Source organism: Amphibalanus amphitrite, unplaced genomic scaffold (genome assembly GCF_019059575.1).
Source record: "Amphibalanus amphitrite isolate SeventyFive unplaced genomic scaffold, NRLGWU_Aamphi_draft 000156F_arrow, whole genome shotgun sequence".
In the NCBI taxonomy this organism is placed as follows: Eukaryota; Metazoa; Arthropoda; class Thecostraca; order Balanomorpha; family Balanidae; genus Amphibalanus; species Amphibalanus amphitrite.
This window is the reverse complement of record NW_024881651.1, coordinates 1-21,459: the sequence shown is the minus strand read 5'-3', so window position 1 is coordinate 21,459 and position 21,459 is coordinate 1. Positions and strand designations below refer to the sequence as shown.

The 21,459-nt window shown below is 55.1% G+C and overlaps 1 protein-coding gene across 1 annotated transcript in view; it reads left to right on the top strand.

Moving 5' to 3' along the window:
* Positions 1-20,861, top strand: part of LOC122383156 (casein kinase I-like) — a gene marked incomplete at its 3' end in the record, with an annotated part of 41,740 nt that extends 20,879 nt beyond the window's left edge. The window contains exons 4-7 of the mRNA XM_043369321.1: positions 8,543-8,691; positions 11,814-11,928; positions 12,388-12,507; positions 20,691-20,861. Coding sequence (XP_043225256.1) covers positions 8,543-8,691; positions 11,814-11,928; positions 12,388-12,507; positions 20,691-20,861 — 555 coding nt within the window. The remainder of the gene's footprint in view (positions 1-8,542; positions 8,692-11,813; positions 11,929-12,387; positions 12,508-20,690) is intronic.
* Positions 20,862-21,459: the final 598 nt, after the last annotated feature.

The window sequence follows — 21,459 nt, the reverse complement described above, 5'->3', positions numbered from 1 at the left end:
CCATTCAAATAAGCCCGCCCACTTCGATAGATGGTGTAGTTTCTTAGGGCGTAAAAGATGCAAAACACTACCGATTTTTTTCAGCTCGGCCACTGGGACCGACAATACACAATTGACTGAAATGCATGAAAACCATTTTGCATTTAGGTAATAGCCGTTTTCTGCACCCAAACTTTAGCCAGTGACGCCCTGTCCATTCTAAAGCGTTTATAAGATTGGTCCCAGCACCCGATTTTATATGAGGAAGTCGTTTAAAAAGCATCTTATTTCTAACGAATTTATTATTATGGCCACTTTTACAGGACGTCTATAGAGCTTTGACTTTTACATTTCTTCCTCGTCCAGGAGCAGCGTTTTAACCCTCACCGGACCTTCAGGTTTTCTGAATACCGAGGGGGCGTTGGGGGTTGGAAGTGAGGAAACAACCCCCTTCGCCGATTCGCCCCTAATTGAGCTAGAGCCTCACGAAAGAAACGATCGTGCGCGTGGTTACGAAATGCAGCGATTGGTCTCCGATTTAAGGACCAGGGTCAGCCGATGACTTCGGAGGTTAGGTCAAGTGGCCCAAGGCACAGGTTCGGTTTTTGGTAAATAACTTCGCTAAAAATGATCGCAGATCCGCGATTTTAGCAGCATCGTGTTTGTCTAGCTCAGGCATGTCGAATGGTATACTTTTTCTTCGGGTGAGATCAACTTAACCCTCGCCCGTATAGGGGGGGGGGGGCGAACGGACCCCCTCCCTCGGTTTTTCACGAATAACTCGCGTAAAAAGCGGCTGATCGCGACGAAACTTTCAGTACCCTCACGTTAATCAATTTTACACCCACCCTGAAATTGTCATGACCCTGACCTTAATGACCTTTGACCTGTGACCTACTTTTCGAGACCATGTTTGGCCGGAATCGCGTTTCGGCGTATGTCGGCTCGCATTAGCGGCGCGTTTGCAGTCTTTTCGTGGTTACGGAGCGAGCGAAGCGAGCGAAGTCTTTCCTTAGATTAACGGAAATTTCTGAGTATGAGCGGCCGGCCGGCCGGCCGGCCGGCCGGCCGGCCGGCCGTGCGGACGCTTTTGCGAGGCTTATATCTCAGCAACCACTTGACCGATTTACACGCGGTAATTTTTGTAGGGTAGCTTCATTCCTTCTACCAAGTATTGGACTATTCCCGATGCATAAAGGTGACCCCTTATGCACGTGCCACGTGCAAAACGAAGAGGTGTCAGTTTTGTAATTGTTGCAATATCTCGGTAACTACTTGGCCGATTGCGCTGAAAGTTGGCATGTAGGTAGGCACCCACTAGGCACTGCATATCCATGTGTCAGAGTTGGGGTGCTGCTGCACGTGCGCACGTGCAGGGGTCGTTTCCAGATCTCGAGAACGGCTGGACCGATGGCGCTCAAATTTGGTACACGGTTAGGGACCAGTTAGTAGGGTGCCGTGCACAAGTCAGTTGGGACCCATTTTGCACGTGCGCACGTGCAGGGTGCCGCTCCCAGATCTCGAGAACGGCTGGGCCGATTGTGCTCAAATTTGGCACATCGCTAGAAACCGGTCAGTAGGGTGCCGTGCACAAGTCAGTTGGAGGTACCCCCTCGAAATTTCGCACGTGCAAGACTCACCCCCTCGCTCGCTCCGTTAGTCGCCCCAAAAGGCGCTATACTGGTTTTAAGCGTTCAAACATGGGATATGATGTTGCTTCCACGCATTAGGGTGGGTGTCAAGGTCACCGGAAAGTCAGGTCAGGTCATTGACCTTTGATGACCTCGGTTCACTTTTTCGAGTTTTACATGTTTCTAGGCCAGTTTTAGGAGCTGAATTCGAATTTAGCAGCCATATGAACATTTACGAAGTAGTTTTGGTGCCCTCGTAACACGTTGCGAAGCTGTCAGAGGCGGTTGCCACCTACTACGAATACCCTTACTGGTTGACCTGACCTGACCTGACCCGACCTGGCCTAAATGGATGAAGACATCATCTGTGATCAAAACTAACATGATATTCGTGATCGGCACCCCGAAAACCCCATAGCAGCCACGCTTTACGACTTCTAACAGGTCCCGATTTTCCCGACTTTTGGGTCATTGACCTGACCTGGAAGGTCAACCGATGACCTATGAAAATTGGGTATCATCGGCTTCCTCTCGTCACGGCCAACACGCTCGTTTTTTCCGCGAAGCTCTAGCTCGATCAGGGGCGAAACGGCAAGGGGGGGGGGTCCAACGGACCCCCCTTTATACGTTTGCGGCTGGAAAAACACCAATACGGGCGAGAGTTAAGGTGTTAACCTCGGGCCAAGGTCAGGTCACAGCCCGTCAGGTCACGAAGCTGGTCAAAGGAGGTCATATTGCATATCAATCGATTCGGCAGGTCTTTTCATGTCCATTAGTGGCTTTATCGACTCGGTAGCTTTAGTTGATCGGGAGTTATTGACGAAAAACTGTTACGTGATAAATGACGTCACGCAAGATCAACAAAGCAAAATTGAAGCATCAGACCTTGCAAGGAGCGCATGAAATCACGATTCCGTGTGCTTGAGAATTTGAGATAGTTGTATATCATTTCCGGATCAAACTAGCAATTTCCATATTCCACCTGACTTTTAATGGTGAGAGACCGACCTGATCTCAGGCGACCCTTCAGAAAATCCGAGATATACATTTATACAAGTTGTGAGACCTCTCGACCATACTATAAGATCCTGTAAGTTTTATCTCCCTATGAAAGCTCTGCACTGAGGGTGTTGCGAAGTTGGAACATTTTAGGACTGTGCACACAGTCCTAAAATGCTCATTTTAGGACAGTTTTGGACAGTTTCACATAGTTCATTTTAGGACTGCTCATTTATGACGTCATAGATCAGTGACCTGACTTAACAATGCGGTTGGCGTAAAAAATCCGTATCAAATCCCGACTAAAAAAAATCGACTTATTATCCGGTTAATCAAATCCCGACCATGTTTTTACCTGGCCATTAATGTTCTAGCCTTACAGGCGATTGTTTGAACGCGGAAGATGCTGAATCTTGGTTAACCCCATACTTATCGTATGATAAAGAACGTCAGTGTTAGAAAGTTAATTAACAATTTTATTTAGGATAGTTTAATTCAAGTGGGTATAATCCGACTTGCCAATTTACTAGGAGGGTTTTGCAGCGCTATCAGTTCGGCATGTAATTATAAATCATTGCTAATTTCGATCCGAATATCGTTATTCAATGCTGGCCTTTGCGTCCTCAAAAAGTTGTTTATAGTCATGAAGGCTTGCATTGACCCATACTTTCCACTTTTCAGCACCATTATTCGCCGTAGTTGACCAGGTGTTTTTCTTCAGCTCTCCCCTGAATCCTTGGGCTTAGACCTGGCGTATCACCCGTGCATCGCAAGACGCACCTACCACACACAAGTTCATGATCCCCACGAACCCACATCAGCGTCCGTTCGCTTGGTGTGTGACCCCTTGGCCCTTGACCTTTGGCCGCGACAACTGCCAGCTTGCCGGAGCACCCCTCCCTACAAGCGCTGCCCCGCCCGCTCCCCTCCCCCCCCCCCCCGGGGTCGTGTCACGAAGGTTCGGGCTTACGCTACTACCGGCCGCTGCGCAGCTGTCACCTAGCGCTTGGGAATGTGTGGTCTGGTGCGGATTCAGCCAACTACCGGCTCGCGACACCAGCGCCACGTAGTGGCGACGGTACATTCTTTTTAGACATACTGTACGTGGGTCACTTGATAGTGCTCATCCGGCGTTGACTCAGCTCGGTCCGAACGCTGGCTGTAAAAGTTCGGTCTTTCGCAGTAGCGTCCACTGTGTGAATAGATCGGTCGCTAGGCGATGATAGGCATCACCGTTGGCCACCTTTCCAACATGTGCTACCTACCGGAGCTCGTTTCGTTCCCCCCGCGGCAGGTGGTGTCGATCCGGCCCGGGTCGGCCCTCGCTCACCTGCCCATTGTACGGGCCCGAACCCAACCGGACACGAGCAGGACCGGTGAAAGGGGCGACATTCATCTCTCCAGCCCCCGTCCAGCTGCCTACCCTCGGGATGGTATCCCGCTCAGTGGTCAGCCTAGACCCAACGAGAAAGGGTCAGAGACCCGCTAACGAGGTGATTAAATGGGGTTACATGGGCGCCAAGGAGGTCCTGATGAAGTGAGCGCCCATCTGATATCACCTCAGGTGAAGTTTTTTTGTGAATGGGCTGTCCGAGGCCCACTAAATTCGTTCCACCGCCCGTCGGTTCGTGACAGCGGGTCGGATACCTGATGTCTGGCGGTGGTCTGTGTGGACGTTTACTGACTGGCACCAGCTGAGTTCTGGCTCCCCGGCGCCCGCTCGTTCGGGAGCTGTTTCAATTAGCCTGATTCGGCTGGCCGCGTTTCACTTCCGTTTGTGGCCGCTGCCGGCTGCCGTTGGCCGGCGATGGCCCGTTGCTGGGTCGGTGATGGGTGAGTGGTGGGCCAGTGGTGGGTCAGTGATGGGCCAGCGATGGGCCAGTGGTGGGTCTGTGGGATGGAGTGGCCCGTTGCTGGGTCAGTGATGGGCCGTGGTTGGTTTGTGTGGCAGAGTGGAACCCCGCCCTCCACCGAGAGCCGCCGACAGAGTGGCCTGCCGCCTGACCGAGCCGGCGTCGGCTGCTTCATGTTCAATGGCGTGGAAACTGCCGCCCGTCTGCGGGGCTCGGCGGCGCCGCCCGTCTGACTAGCCGCTGATGGCTCGGCGGGGGGCGACTGACCGCGGCCAGAGCGTGCGCGCTGCCATCCATTCAGCAGCGACAACCGCCGGCCCTGTCCGCCGAGCTGTCCCTGGGTCGGGCGGCTGGGATGGAATCGTGCCGCGCCTGAATGGACCGGACGGGCGGACAGTCAGACGAATTCAGCCGGCGGGCTAATGCTAATGTGGTCGGCGCCCCCGCGCGGCGCCAATGTGATTACTCGATTAGCTCTGGATTAAATGACCAGCCTGCCGCGAGCGGACCGATACCAGGTGACGGGTTCATCCTGTGCCACTCGGCTCGGCCGATCGTGTGTCGTCCCAGTGTCGTGGGGAACGACAGGGTGGTCGGGAATGCGGTACCGATCTGTCCCGTGGTCCGTCGACCGTGGCCGGCGCGGGTTGTGCCCGCGGGCCGCGTCGCTGGTGGTCCGATGACGCTTGCGTCATCGGACAAGCTTGTAAGGTCGACCAACCGATCGGGAGGGCGTGTTGGACATTGGCGGTGACGCGGTGTGACGACCGTCATCGCCGGCCCTGGGTGGCGGCCTGAGATGGGAAAAATCTCCGTCGGGCTGCCTTGGTGTGACGAGGGGTTGGGAGCGCGGCGCCATGACTGGCAGAAGTCACTCTGCCGAGCTGGTAGCCGTGTGGGAACCGGCAGCCGCTGGGGAAAAGCCGGAGCAGCTCGCGACTGGAGGCGACCGACCATGAACTGGCTGAGAGCTGACTGCGCTTCGCCTGTTCTCAGGCTGACTGGGCGCGGTCAGGTGAACGGAACTGGAGTCCGGTCCGGATCAGGTGACCTGTCGGTCGCTTCCAGGCGTGAAGGGCACGTCAGGGTGACCTGTACCGATAGCTCGCTCTTTAGCTGCCGCAGCCTGACCGGACCGACCTCTCCTCACCTGACTGACGTCCGAAGGTGGCTATATTGAACCGCGTCTACAGCCTGCGCTGTTAACTCATTATCCCCTGCGGCGGCAGCGACCCGTCAAAGCTCGTGATTGCCTCCCGAGACCCGGATATCGACCGGTGGCAGCTCGGCGCCGGCGGCCGGGGTGGTGAGCCTACGCCGTCTCAGGTCCACAGTCTCACGTGGCACCGGTGCTGCGGGGTAATTATAACGCACTTAGTCATCCGGCCGACGATGCGCCCGCGGCGGGGTCGATGGTGCCCGTGTGAGGCGGCGGTGAGGAGCGACGACGCGACGGGGCGAGGCGGGCGGAGACGCCGGGGTGGGGCTGCGGGCGTTCGATGAAGGCGGCGACGCTGGTGGCTGGTCTTGTTAGTGGGTCTGGGAGCTTTAATCACGACGGGGTGTCGGCAAAGCGGCAGGACTTAGAGACACTGCTGAAATGGCCGATAGACGGCGGTGATTGGACCAATCCTGGTGTGTGTGTTGTCAAGGGCTCGCGGTTTTCGACCGTGTCAGCAGAGCCAGTAGTTTTGCTACTGCAGAACCTGACGTGGTTTGTCTACTGTCAATTGATGTAGAGCACAACGCAGACAGAGTGAGCGATGGTGCGGCTATCATTGGAATCCCTTGTCTTTCTAACTCCCCGTGATTCGCCCGTGACTTCCCATCGCTCGTCAGTTAGCGATATACCTACATGTTTCTCCACTTCTTTTCGAATGAACGCCCGCTCTGTTGTCGACGGCCGTCCATCCTGGTCAGTGTGCCGGGTGGAGTGGCCGGTGTGCTGGCGCGGCAGTGATGGCGATGGTGGTGACGTTTATATCTCGCGGCTGAAGTAATGACCACATAATGTGCCCCCGATCCGGGCGGAGGGCGGCGCGCGGCACCACGGCCACCCAGCTCCACTTTCGCTGCGGCCGGCCGACTGACACACATCATCGGACTGAGCTTCTGTCGGCCGGCGGACGGCGGCGCCGAGATGCCGCCCGTCTCCCCCACGGGTCGCGGTCGATTGTCCCCGCTCCACCTTCACCGGGTCCATCCGACTCCATGGGTCCGGGCACTGGGTCGGGTGGGCGTCGGGCGGCGACTGCTGACTGTCGCTGAGGGTACTGCTGAGAGCTGAGTCAGTGTCTGCTGGCGGCGACGGCGGCTCAGCGCGCACCTGCCGGCCGCCGGTCCGATCCAGACAGGGACCGGGTGGCGGCCGGCGCCGCTAACTCGCAGCATCGATCGGTGGACCCCGTCTGTCGCTGGTGGGCTGGGTCTGTCCAGCAGAGGTCAGCGGCGCAGTCCGACGGACCGGGCTCGTCCCTCCCCTGGCGAGTGGCCCACTCCGGCCGGAAATGGGCATCGGGCTCGACGGACGCGGACCGTCGATAGCGACGATATGGCCGACAATGCGAGTCTTGTGGGCCGTCGTCGAAGTATCAGCGTCGCGACTGTTGGTCTGGCATCGGCAACGACGGCGACCGATAGTCGCGACCGTGAGGATTTTCAAAACCCGGATTGTCTCCTCGCAGTCTCAAGGCGCGACCGTTTGGGACCATCGCGTGATGAGCTGAATAGAGTCTATCACGCCGTCTTGAAACTTTAACACAATGTGTAGCTATTCCTGGGTCGCAGACTGACATTCGGGAGCGAGAGCCAACAGAAGTTTAAACTCTGTTTTCTAATCGAATTATCGCCGACATGGGAGGCCTCTGCTGCGCCATTGTGACTAGAAAGAGCCGTAATTTTAATGCTCAAGACTGGCCTTAACTGCGCTACCTCTTTCATCGCTCCGTTTCCCGCATTTTCCACTTTTTTGCATTCCATAAAACGGTGCTTTGCTGGTTAATTGTTTATGCTAACCTCTGCAGCCATACCGGTAAAACCGTGTCATCACACAACTTTCCGGAGATAATGACTGAGCTGCTATAGACTTCTTGACCATTGGGATTTGAGAATTGAGAGCCTGTATCTAGAGCCTTCGGTCTCTTCGGGCTCCCTTGGCCCATCCGTTACTCTGCAGTGGCGCAGTTGCGGACTTTCCCGTTCCCAGAGGCATTGTTTCATGCAGTGGTCTTTGGGTGAACTGTTCCCCCCAAAAATGTCTGTGGCTCAGCACCACTGTGGGAAGAGTGTTCTACCGTGCTTAGCTGTGCTCTGTAATGCCGCACTGTGCCGTATTGTGCAATACCGTGCCGTTCCGTGTTGTGCCGTGTCGTACCCTGTCCCGTGTTGTGTGGTGCTGTGCCGTGCCTTACTGTACTGTGATGTGCTGTACCGCGCTGGGTGATGCCGTCCTATACCATGCCGTACCGTACTGTGCTATGATGTACCGTGTCGCTCTGTGCTAGGCTATGCACTATGCAGCGCTGTGTGAGTGTCAACACTGTTGGTTGCACCACCGGTAATTGCCGCCGGAGGCTGGGACCGCAGTCCGTGACGCCTTTCTAGTCGACTGTTTGTGTGCGTGCCGGAGACGCAGAAGCGTCGCGCAACGGCCGCAATTCGGTCACACGGGTTGCGTGACGAGCTCAGAGAAGCGTGACTGATGTGCTGGAAATTTGCAACGCTTGCCACGTGCGGGTGGTGGGACAACAAAATTCTTAGCTCTCGCCTTTCGGGATATTATCTCTCACGCCAGCTGTGTAGACTTTTTGCCAATTTGGCGGTCATTTGTGTGTGTCGTGATTCCGGTGACATTGTGCTAATTGTGTCTTGTGTGCCGCGTGACTATGCGTGACCTTATTGGCCGTACCCGAAAATATCCCGCCATTGACCAGTGATAAGTTATCGTTCCCGCTGTATGTCATCACATATCAATGCGCCGGCTATGTGTGTCGTGCTAATGCTGATCCCACAGGCGGCCGGAGATAGTGCGCCCGCCGACGCCGTGTGACCGGGCGTGACCTGACCTTTGCCGGCCGACAGACGGTGTGCCCAAGGTGTACTACTTCGGGCCGTGCGGCAGATACAACGCGCTGGTCATGGAGCTGCTCGGACCCAGTCTCGAGGACTTGTTCGATCTGTGCGATCGCAAGTTCTCGCTTAAAACTGTGTTGTTGATAGCTATTCAATTAGTAAGTACGGCCGTGCTGGTCCGCCGCGGCTGGCGCCCGTCACCGCTCGCTCGCTGGCTCGCTCGCTCTGCGCCCGTCTGTTCATCTGTCTGCCTGTCCGCATGTCCGTCCGCCCACTTACTGCCTGTTCACGTTCCCACAGTTACGCCTTGCCGCCTGTCCGCTTGTCCGTCTTGGCTTCTGTGTAGCTCGTGGCGTCCGTCCGGCCGAGTCCCAATGACCTTCCCATCCTGCTCCTTGACCTGACCTGACCCGTGTCCAGCCTCTGCCGACGGGCGGGCGCCGCTCGCGCGAGCAGCGAGCGGGCGCGCGGGCGCCGCCGTCTCTGTGTCCGCATGCCGTGGCTTCCGTCTGGCATGTAACTGATGCTCGGTGTCTCTGTTCTCTGTTCTGTTTTGGTTCGCACCGGCACAACTCGGCGTGGGGCGCGCGACACCAGTAGAAGGCATACCAGAGGTCTATTACTATGGTATGTGCAATAGCAAGTACCGCGCACTCACGCTGGAGCTGCTGGGACCCAGCCTCGAAGATCTGTTTGACCTATGTAACCGGCGCTTCACACTTAAAACCGTGCTCTTGATAGCTGTCCAGCTAGTAAGTATGGTTTTATTTTAGGGTAGTGGGGTTTGGTGGTGGTGGTCGGTACAGCATGCATCAACTGGTTAATCTGCCAGGTGCTTTGATAACCTACCTTCGACGTGCTACTAACCCTGCTCCGATGTGGGGGCCGGCCTTGGAAACGGAGGCTGCTGCCTCACCATCCGACTGGTCTGTGGTCTCCGGACTGGTCTGCGATCTCCGGTGGTCTGTGATCCTCCAGAAGGGCCTGGTCTCCCTGGATGTTCGGAACTGGTCTGGATGTGTGAGCGGTATCGCCGCCCTGGCAGCGGACATACCCTGCACCCCGCCGCGCCCCAGACGGACGGACGCCAGTCTGGCCATGGTGGCGCCCTGGGTTCCGGCGGCGTCGGCACGCGGTGCGCTGTGCCGGGACCTCGCCGGCCGGCCGGGGGGCGTGTCAGCGGCCGGCGTGGGCGGGCGGCTCGGCCGGCGCCGCCGGGACAGAGCTGGGGACCGCCACCGCCGGCCCGGCCCCGCGCCACGCCTGGCCGGCTGGATGGCTGCCAACGCCAGCCCACCGGGCCCCGTGGCCACGTCAGCTCCACTGGACGAGCGCCGTCAAAAACGGACGCCAGCCAGCGTAATGCTGAATATACGACGAGCTCAGCGCTTCTACGCCCGTCAGCGTACTTCAAAATGTCACTCTGGAATGCTGTGCATTCTCTGAGGTAAATAACATAAATATTCACCACAAAAGCCTAATTGCGGTAACGGTCTAGCTCATTCTGACGTGACGGCGACGCTTCAGTCCCAGTGGGCGCAAAAATAGCCGAGCCGGCTAACACAGAGTGGCGTAACCGAGGCATCCTGGCCCACTTATGCAATGGCGTCCCCAGAGGAGCTGCTAACGTTAGGAATGTTAGTCACGACATCGCAAACCGCTCGGGCCCGTGACGCGGTGCTCCCTGCGGCTCATTTCACCATTAGCCACCCGCAATGTACTGCCGCCGTCTGACTATATTGACATTCCGAGCGTCTTAGCTTAACACCCTTGGGCCTAGGGTTCGCGGAACGGGTGGTGGTCACTGGTCAGCGCTCCGCAGTCTGGTCCATTACGGAACAGCCTAACTAAGTTTGTTTCTTCTTTGGACAGGGCAGCCGAAAGCCCAATTGGCGTTGGCGTTTTTGCCGACATCCCATTTCAGCGGTGTTTTCTGTGCCGAAGCGGTGTAATCGTCCGCGAACGTCGGGCGTTGTTTGGAGTCTAATGTATACTGGAGCTGCAAAATCACTCCAAGGCTGGGTGTAACGCACAAGCAAGCGCTTCCACTGTCAGCTGTGGTCTCTCACCAGTACAGTGATGCCCTGTCTCAAGCTGTCTACTCCCAGGATCTCGGCGTGGGGTCGCACATCAGTGCGTTCCTCGTTCGTCTTACGTCGGCCAGTGATCCAGAGCGACAACTTCCACCCAGCAGTCGCCACAACTCGACGTCTCCCGACCATAACGGTGATAACCTGGCCGCAGCCCTGGTCCATGTCGCACTTTTTCCGCTGACTAGCTGACGCGAACTATGCGGCGCTGTCATATTTAGCGACAGCGGCCGCGAGCGATGGTGCGACGATTTGTTTTCACACGTCAGAAATAGGTGGCAGTTGTGGGCTCGGTGGGACATAGCTCGTGGCGACGGCGGCGGTGGCGGTGGTCCCCGCCCGCGGAGACCGTCTGTCGCGGCTCGGCAGACCTGATGACCGTCTGCTGTTCTCTGTCGCTCAGAATGGCTGGCCGATTCCCTCATGGCCGTGCCAGTGTCCCCATCCATTAGGAGGCATTGAGCCGCACTCTCCCAGCTTCGTACATGCATGCTTTGTCTGCTGTATCTCTTCTGTCTTCTTGCATGCTTAAAGTATAATATTTGTTACAAATAGCTGTCCTAGGCCGCGTATTTTGTGAACTACTCCAGCTCTGTTATCTTCTGTCGCGCTGCATGCATTTCTCTGTTTCAGCTCGATGTGCAGATGTTGATGCTAACTCACTAACAGTATGCGTGAGCCCTGCCGAACTATGTTTATGATCTCATATGCATGCGAGCCCGGGGCGGGCCCCTTGCCGCTGCACTCGGCAGGGACACGCCTCTCGCTTTGACCCACGCGCGGCTCAGTGAAGTGTTTATCCCCAGTCTCTGGCCGGTTTGCTGACACAAGCGTTCGGCGCCACGGTGCCGTTCGTTTGTGGCAACCTGTCGGAACTGTTAGTATCATTCTTAGAACGTGTACGCTCTGCTGTCCAAGGTGCGACCCTCAGACGCTCTTCGACAGTGTAAAGTCAGACGATTTTTGCGCTTACCCTCACGAATTGTCGATGCTATCTGTAACTTTTTATCTGGCTGATTTAGATTCGTGTTAACGTAGTGATAATGACAGCCATTACACGGAGTTCCCTGCATTTTCCGCTGACAAGTGATAGACATGAACACATCCTGCGTGCGGCTCAGCTGCAATCTGAAGGTATATCGAGATCTGGTATCTACATGACGCTGACCGTTCTTGGCGCTGTGTTTCAGTTGCATAGGATAGAATTCGTCCACTCCAAGCACCTTATCTACCGGGACGTCAAGCCGGAGAACTTCCTCATAGGGCGAAGCTCAAACCAAAAAGACAAAACAATCCACATCATAGGTGAGTATCCGCATCCGTCCGCCGCCCGGCTCCGCCTGCCGCCCGCTAAGTTCTCTCGAGCTGCGGATGCGAGCAAACGCGCCCGAACGGCGAGCCGATAGGCACCGACGGCCGCCTGTTTTGACGGCTGCCGTTCTCGCTCGGCTCTATCTAAATCTGTGACGTCACTGGTAGAGTCGAGCCGGTGTGGATGTGGGCAGGGGGTGGGGGGAGGGGATGCAGGCATCCGCGGGGCGTCGGCAGAGCCCGTTCAATCGAGCTGAAGCGTCGAGCCAATAGGATGTTATGCCTGGCGGCCCGGCGCCGTGGGTGTGTATGGGTGGGAGAGATACGGATCTGGGGGGATGGGGTGGGGTGGGAGGGGGGGGGGGGGAGAAATTCCGTCTGACGGGGCGGAAGCTTGGCTGTGTGTTGAATATGTTTAGGTAAAGTGTGAACGGAACTGTGCTTTTCCCACAGATTTCGGCCTGGCGAAGGAGTACATCGACCCGGAGACAAACCGGCACATACCGTACCGGGAGAACAAGAGCCTCACGGGCACCGCCCGCTACATGAGCATCAACACCCACCTCGGAAAAGGTAGGTAGAGACTGGAGACACAAACTACTTTAACAGTATCCCAGAATAGGCTGGTGGAATAGCTGACCAAGTGGCTGGACAGAGCTGCCGCAGCTAATTTGTATTCTTGTTATGATGCGCCACTGTGTTTATGACATTTGCAGACGTGTTATGCACCGTGTTCACGATACGCCCGTTTGTTTATTGGCCATGCCCGCGCTCTGTATATGCAGGCCGGTTTATTAGGCCACTCCAAGTCCGCCTGTGAGCCATCCGGTGATCTCAGTTTATCGGTGCTTTAACAGAGCCCGATAAAGTGGCCCCTATCAGTCGTGGTGATTGGTGCGGATCATCGGTTTACCCTCATTGGTGGCTGGTGGCCCAATGTGGGAGTGTTATGGCGCACAGTCACGTGCACATGTGACCCAGCTGTGAATTGTTCAGGATCAGACGGGGACGCGATTGCTCTGATCTTCGCTGTCGGCGTTGATGCGATGCGGACTTGAGGTCACCAACTAGCGACTTCCTTCGGTAGACGCACTGATGAAGGGAGGATAGACAACAGATGCGAGTCTCTTGAGCTCCGCTCGCCGACCGCGTTCCCCAATCGACCGGCGCTCTTTACCGGAGAACGGTACGGTACTGCTGATTATGGGGAGATGCCGGAAGCCGGCGGTAGACTGTCGGATTATCTTCCCTTTCCTACCGACCGCGCTCACGGAATGGTCGGAAAATACTTCCGGGAATCGATCGGAGTCTCGGGCTGAACCCTACCACCGCACGTCGTACTGTCAGCTCACGCCGAGATTGGAGGCGGGCCGGCCGTGCGCTGCGGCGTCTTATGACCATGTTTGTTGCCGGTTGATGGCATGTTTGCTGGTGGACCGTGTTTGCGAAGACTGGCCGCGGCCTATCTTCTTCGTTCGGTAGCAGCCATTTCTGCGATGGAGCCGGGTACTTCGAGACGAGATGCGTCACAGTGTGTCGCGATTTTGAGCACCCATCCTGCGTGGTGCATTGTTCCGGGTATTTACAAGCCGAGATATGATAACTCGCTGGATTTATGTAGTCTGTGGCCTTTGGGGTTTTATGGAGAGGCCAGTGCTCGGCCTGCGCAGTCAAGGGTGGGGTTCCCCTCTAACTACGCCGCCGTGCGACCGATAATAGTCAGCTGGGGATGACAGGCTCGACGTGGAACTGGCGGAAACGGATTCGTCGGGCATCCGGCTGTGGCATGTGCAGTGCGGTATTTCGTCCAGCAGTCGTGTCATTTCCTCTACACCCTTCCCCGGCAGTGCAAGACAGGATGAGGTAGTGGTTTGGATGCAAATAGCCGGGAATCTTCAGCACCGGCTGATAAGCTCCCAGACGCAATACCCGAGAAATAATGGCGACGTCTGAAGAGCCGAGGCAGTTCTCACCAGCAGCGGAACGATAACGAGGATAACTATACGAGCAGAGGAGAGTGATAGGTTGGGACGACCAGCAGATAAATAATGTAAGATTAAGGGATTGACTGTTTTTGGAGGGCTTGAAGTGGACGAATAGGTAGGGACAGGAAACGTAATTTATTCAATGCAGTGTGATTGCTGGCTGTTTCAACTGCAGGAAACATTTATCAAATGCAGTGCGATTGCTGATTGCTCATGGCGAATGGTTATGATGATTGATTTGTGGCAACCAACTGTTACGTTCAGTTGCTATGGTAGGTACCTTGAAGTGAACAGATAAGTTCAGGAAGCCTGATTTATCCACTGCAGTATAGTGCTTCTCATGACCAAGAACGAAGATAGTGATTTGTGGTAACCCGTTGCTCTCAGTTTGTTCGCCGCTCGGCCGTGACGCGCTGTTCCATTGGTCAGCGCGGCTCCGTTGTCGCCCGGTGCCACCGTCCGTTCCGCCCGCTGAACCGTAACGCTCGTCACCACCCGTCACCACGCCGGTCACCATTCCCGTCACCACCCTCCACCGTGCGCCGGCGGTCGGTCCGTCACAGCGGCCGGCAGGGATGACAGCCGCCGGACGCCGGCCGACCGCTCCGTCATCTCCCGTGCCGTGTGTCGTGCCGTCAGCCGGCGGCCGTCAGCGAACGGTGCGTTATGACAGTGACCGATTGGACAGGGTCGCCGCCGGCCGACGGCCCGAGCTGCCGCGGGCCGCGCGTCGCTTGGCTTGGCACCGCTGCCGCGGCCGCGCCACGACCTGCTGAGCTGCCGACGGGCTCTGACGGGGCGGCACGGGCTGGAGAGGTGCTCTCTGAACGTCGCGGCACGACAAGTCTATCAAGGCGGGCCTGGCTACACCACTGTCACCAATGCAGGCGGTGACTTGTGGCTGGTGATTGTTTGATAGCTAGCCACGCACCAGCGCCATTGACTGTTGGTGACCAGTGACCACCGGGTCGGCTGTCAGAGGGTGGCTATCACACCGACTTATTATAACGGCTTAGACTGAGACATGGCTGTTTCTGGTTGATGATGAGAGCAGGTGTCGTTTTTCCCTGCTCACGTGGGCTGTAGGAAGCAAAGGCGGTGAGAGATAAGGTGATATGTGAAAATCGTATGTCGGAGGAGAGATTGAATCAACAGTATGAGAGGCGAGAATGGTAGAGGCTGGAGTAGGGATAGCGATAAGATCCACAATCGAAAAGCGTGTGTTGTTTGTTTATGGTGACATTGTGTCGAACTGTTGATGGAATTATCACCGGGAATAGTATGTTTTCTGAAGGTGATACGCGAGACTGCTCGCATGACTCCGGAGGTATTTCATACTCCGGAGGTATGTTTGCGTAGGCGTTTTCCCGTCGCCAGCCTTGAATCTCCTGCTAAACCGAACAATATTTGATAAGTTGGCAATGTCGTAAGTGGTTCTGGACTTGACGGCGAACGAAACTCGTGCGAATCGTTCGTATCTGTTAGGATACTTTATTTCAACGGTGCCAGTTCACAGTACACACAGACTGTTGAGCTTTCTTCCTCTTCACACGAATAGCTCACCATGTTGTCGGGGTTGTGTTGGCTGCTGAAGGTTTACGATACCACTTACGTTTATGTACTGTCTTGCAGCAGTGATAAACACTACTATCAAACGAGTTTTATTATTCAGTTATCGTGTCACAAACCGAAACATGTTTTCTCTGGCGTAGCGGTGGCGCACATCTGATGATTTGCAGTGATGAACATTGCCGTCTCAGCTAATGAAGGTAGTTAACTTTCATGGCACCCGTTGACATGCTGCCTTCCATGACATATTATTTCACATCGAATGTAGCAGCCTGTCCTGATTGATACCAGCTCGCATGTCCTGTATCGCTGAGAATCAAATCGCCATCATTAACATGTGTGTGGCTAGCAACCCCTGTGAGATTGCAGCCATAACTTTCACTGAAAGACTGGTTATTTACGAGGCTCGTTCTAGCACGCTGTACCCCAGACAGACCATATAGTATGTTTTCCTTTGAAAAATCACCTATTTCCTCGTCAGAAGAGTTACCGTAGCTAAGGCTGGAATCATAAAGCACAATCGCTAAATCTACAGGTGTAACAAGTGGACCCAGTGCTCTAATAAGACCTTTGGTTTCTTGTAGGTCAATGCATTTACCAAAAGCAGCGGTTGGATACGCCTAGGACCATCGCATAAGCCAATTCGTTTTCTGATAAGGATGAGATAGACTGTTGCATTAGATGTTCGTTTGGCCGATTTAATGTGTGTAGAACAGCCATTTCTACACCTTTTTTCAATCCGAATCGGCATCCGTTCATTCAAATACGGCAGCGGGCACCTTATCTCGACAGGCACTCCAACAACTCGACACTGGAGCACGCATTTCGACACGTTTCACGGATTTAGACTAGCATCTGCTGATATTCGACCAGGGTCAATGAACAACGGCAGGGGCATTTAATATCGACAAAGGGCATTCTGTTTTGTCATATTGCATTTTACGTCGGCAGCTTGCAGCCATGCTAGACAAAGGTCAATTTATCTCATCAGTGAATTAAGCAACTCTTATCTTTTCGGATAGGCATTTTAAGAATGTGCGTTAAAATGCTCCACGGTACTGTAAAGAGACACTCAATATGGGCGCTTGGTTGCTAAGTAACCACACCTTTTTCAATCCGAATCGGCAACCGTTTATTCGAATACGGCAACGGGCACCTAATTTCGTCAGTCGCTCTGGAACACCGGTTCGTCCCTAACATCAACCGCTTCCGGCACACAAGCTGACCTCATTCGAGGTCACCACCCTTGCGTCACTCTGTGACAATGTGGAAGCACTGGCAAATCCAAAGGGCGACGGGGGTCATTCGGGGCCACGCTCCAGGCGAATCCAAAGGTTGACGGGGGTCATTCAGGGCCTCGCTCCTTTCAACGCATCTAAAGTTGACAATGTTTTAGCCGTATTTCTTGCATGAAAAACAAAAATATTGATTTTTTCATTTGTGTCGATCTGTCGACACATTGTGAGTGGCGCTGACCGCCAGCGAGATGGAAATGACGTGTCACCGTAGAGCGGCAACAATGTTTGCAGGACGGCGGTGTGGTCAGTCATGGTCAACTGTATTTCTGGACAAAAAAAAACTGCCCTCTAGAAAGGTGGAAACCTTACGGGCCGACCCATCGATCGCTTTGGCTGCATATCCGTAGCGAGACAGTTTTATATCGGCGCCTTGTCAGCCACCGCAGCTAACCGGTCACTGGTAGACTCACCCAAATGCTTCCTCCGCATGATCCTCTCATCTCACGACTCTGACATGGCTTGCTACATAGCCTACTCACCCTCCATTCACAGAAAAAAAAACGTTTAGACCTTAAAACCACGGTCTTGGCGTATTTTGTGTTCCATTAATCCAAGGGAAGTCTAACAAAAGGAAAATGCCATAAATTCAAGTGGTAAGCATTGGAAACACATCAATATACAAGATGTGGTATGAAATTTGCTTGATTTTGCTTGTTATAACGGCAACGAAATTGAATGACCATTGCCATTGTAAAATGAAATTTGCCTTTTTCCAATGCCCGATGTCACAGACCTATGCCGTGTGCCCAAATCCATTGGCCAGTGTCGAAACCACGCTCAGTGTCGAAATTAAATGCCCCATGTCACGCTGCTGCACTATGCCGAGTTTGAGGCGTGGTTTGTCGAAAGCGCACTCCGGCTGACGTTCCTAATGCAGATCTGCCGAAACTAACTGACCGGATGCCGATTCGGATTGAAAAAAGGTGTATGTAGGAGGTGCTGTCGGAAACGTGTTTTGTATGACCCTTGGACAACAACCCATCACGTCCGATTGTGTTGAGCAAAGGTCAAGGTTCGCGCCTTGCTAGCAAGACATCCGGGATGTAACGTCTTGTTAACACCACTTGGCTTTTGTGTGGGTGCTGATAACTGCCTGAGCTGTCGGACGAGAGAAAGCAATTACATACGTGGTGCATGGCTTATGTTGAATTGCACATGTTTGATATGACCGATTTAAGGGCATCTGCTCATGACTTTCATCATGTTGTATGACAAACACATTGGTCTCAGACTCTCAGCAAGTAGCAGGCTGCGATCCATCAGTTTGAATCTACTGCTGCCCAATGCCCATGAACCATCGCTCCCGGTTGCACAATGCACAGCCCCTGTTGCCAGCGCTCCCCGATAACGGGATGCTACGCCCGCCGGCCTACCGATCTGGTTTTCCTTTACAAGGAAAACGGCCGGCGCACCGCACGGTTGTCACTTTCCTTCAGCAGTCACCGGCCGGGCGAAGACACGCGACAGGGCGCCACGTCGTCCTTGGCACGGGTCGGGGTCACCGGGTCGTCCCGTGTCGTCACCGGTGGTTCTGCGACTGCCGTGACGCCCCTGCTACGTGATGATGTCACCTGGGGTGGGCGCCGGGCGGCAGTTGTAGGCGTGTGATGCGGCTGGGTGTGGCCTGTCCCGGCGCCCCTGGCCCCTGTCGACACCGGTAGACATGCAGCGAGGGGAGTGGCGCGTCATGGGTCGCTGAAATCGCACCGCTGCAGGCACCGGACGTCCGCCTGCCGTGCGAGCCGGGGGAGGGGAGGGGCGAGCCATCAGCCCGTGTCCACGCTACAGCTGAACAACGGCAGACTGGGGAGGGGTAGGGGCTCATACACTTACATTTTATGATGTGCTGTGCGGCTTGGGTACCAACAGACCCCCACCCCCCCACCCCCCACCGGCTGACATGCTCCCCAGATACTCTTTGGTCCGCCTGCACCCCTGCCGTCCACACGAATCGACCGATGATGCCATGCGTAAGGAACTGCAGCTCTGCGAAAGAAGATTGAATGAAGGAGTGAACGTCAAACGAAAGTTGCGTCGCTGGACGTCACAGCTCGATGCTGAACACCTGACTGCGATGGCGGCGCCGGGCCGACGATGAAAAACGGCACCGTCGACAGCGTCTGTCGACGGTGACGACGCGTCGTGGCCAGCGGCAGGTTGGAGTCCGGCCAGAGATGATTGAGATGTCAGCCGGCTTGGATCAGATTGGACCAGGCCGATCGAGGGGCTCCAGTTCAGGACAGCGGGATCGATCACCCGCTTACGTCACCGACGGTCGCAGCGCGTGTGGTTTTGAACTGCTGTTCAGCCAATGTGTCAGCGTGACGGCGGTGTCGATCTCGGCTGACGTGGTCTTCTGGTGCGCTGAAGTTGTGTCCCTGAGAGCCGAGAGGCCACAGAGTCAGGACGCTGAGAGACGTGGCAACGTAACGGCAGGGGTGGACCGCTGTATGCACCAGCAGCCGACATCGCGTTGTGGGTGCGGCCGTCCGTCTCATAGGGCAGTGTGCGGACGAACTAGACAAGAATTCCGGTTTCTACTGGCGTGACGCGGGTCTGCTTTTCGCGGCGGTACTGGCGAGCTGATGTCCCGATAGCTGCACCGGCCGCCGCTTGGTGTCGCACCGGTGTCGCACCGGCCGCCGCTTGGTGACAGTCCTATCGCCAACCGCATCTGACGGCACCCTCTGTGTGGCCTCTTCAGTCAGTCCCCGCTGCCGCTCTCCACACCTTGGTCTCCGCACCCTTCATCCTTTGGTCATCGCTCCTCAGTGTGCCCGGTTTACCGAGAGCAATCCCTATGACCCGCCACAGGGCCGGGTTTATCAGAGCACCCCGCTGCCTTGACATTGCATGCCCATGCTGCCAATCTCCTAACCGGTTCAACGGTGCAGGACACAGATGTTAGGCAGAGCTAATGCATTCAGAGTGTGCATCGATGGCGGCCGGAGGGGCTGTCTCATTGGTGACAGTGTTCTGCTAACACGTGTGGTGGGGCCTCGTGGCCATGTGTTACCGAAGTGACCTTGCCGCCTACACGGACTTTTGAGCAGCTGCGGCTTGCCGATCGTTGTGGGATTTACACAAGCTGACTGTATAAATGTGACCGATGTCGGACTTGTTTGTTGCATTTCATGTCGAGTTGTTGTGCAGGTGAGGATAATAGTTGAGGTGCGGCTTGGGATGCTGTTTATTGTCGGGAACAGTTAACTACAGCGATGACTCTTGAAGCTGCGGTTAGTCGTAGCCATATTCGTGGCATGCTACCCTGATATGTCACACTCCCAGTGTGCAATATTCGTGTTTCCTTCATCCGTATCGTAAATCATTCCTCGACAAGCCCAACGAAGTATCAAAAACAGAAACCACTTGACCGCCCTTGCCCATACGTCGACGCGTTCTGTCATATTATATCGGTGACCCCATTGCCTTGCACTGCCATATCTCCCTGACATTATCCAGACACTGCTCAGAGCAGACCCGACATGCACGCTCTATCGAACGTGCTGCTACTGTGCCTCAGCGGACGGGGCTGCTGCTCGGTGTCTGCCATATGGGGCCCGCAATAGAGGCCTGGGTAGTGTCCTTCGCCGGCGTTGAACGGGCCCCCGATCGATGCATTGATATTCCACAGCAGGGCGAACTACAATGACCCGTATGAATTGTGACCTCGCTCCGTAGCCTAAATCATGACATTGGTGTTCTTATCCATGCTCTTTGTATTTAATCATGATCGCATAGTGTTGTGAAATCCGTCGCAACGTATGTGATAGACATAGTGTCTGTCATACTGTCAATCTGTCCCGCCATGTGTACTGTGTATCGTAGCGCGTGTGGCAGCCTGTGCCATGACCTATGCTGTAACTTCAGCGCTCTAACCTGTTCCCTTTCTGTCGTGTTTCAGAGCAGAGCCGGCGGGACGACCTTGAGGCTCTGGGCCACATGTTCATGTACTTCCTGCGTGGCAGCCTGCCCTGGCAGGGTCTCCAAGCAGAGACACTCAAGGAGCGCTACCAGAGGATCGGAGACACCAAGCGGGCCACACCGGTCGAAGTCCTCTGCGAAAACTATCCAGGTTGGTAGCAATCGGAACAATGGAAGGAGAAGTGAAATTTAATGATGGATTTCATCAGAGCACTGGAGGTTTGTCGGAATACGTTTCCGCAGTGGAATAAGTCCAAAAGTAAGGGATGTTTCGTGGAAACGAATCGTGTCAATGTCTAACGTTGGACCGTGCGGTCTTAGGCATTGTTTTTCGCGGCGTCTGTCCGTGATTGCTGGATGGCGTGAGTCGGCTTCTCCACATCCGTTGAATTGCGTCAGTATTAGCATGAGTCCGTCTGCTCCGGGGATCCGAGAGTTGCGTGTGTTGTGCTCAGAAAGCGTTAAGTTGCGTGATTCGGGTCCTAGCTTCTTTTGCTTCTCTACGGTAAGTGGAGAGCGTCTTCCTCCGCTTAGGCAGATTGATTGCGGTGGTTTACTACGGTTATAGCTATGGCCCGTCCATGATTAGCTGATCGTTCATCGGTCAGCAGCGAAGTGGCCTGTGTCGTGTGGTCCGACTCGTGTCGGCTCGCGGTCAGACGTGCGGTGCCGGAGGACAACGTGCGGCCAACACGGCATCCGTCCAATTATCGACGGCCGGTCAGAAAACAACTCCATATGGGTGCCAG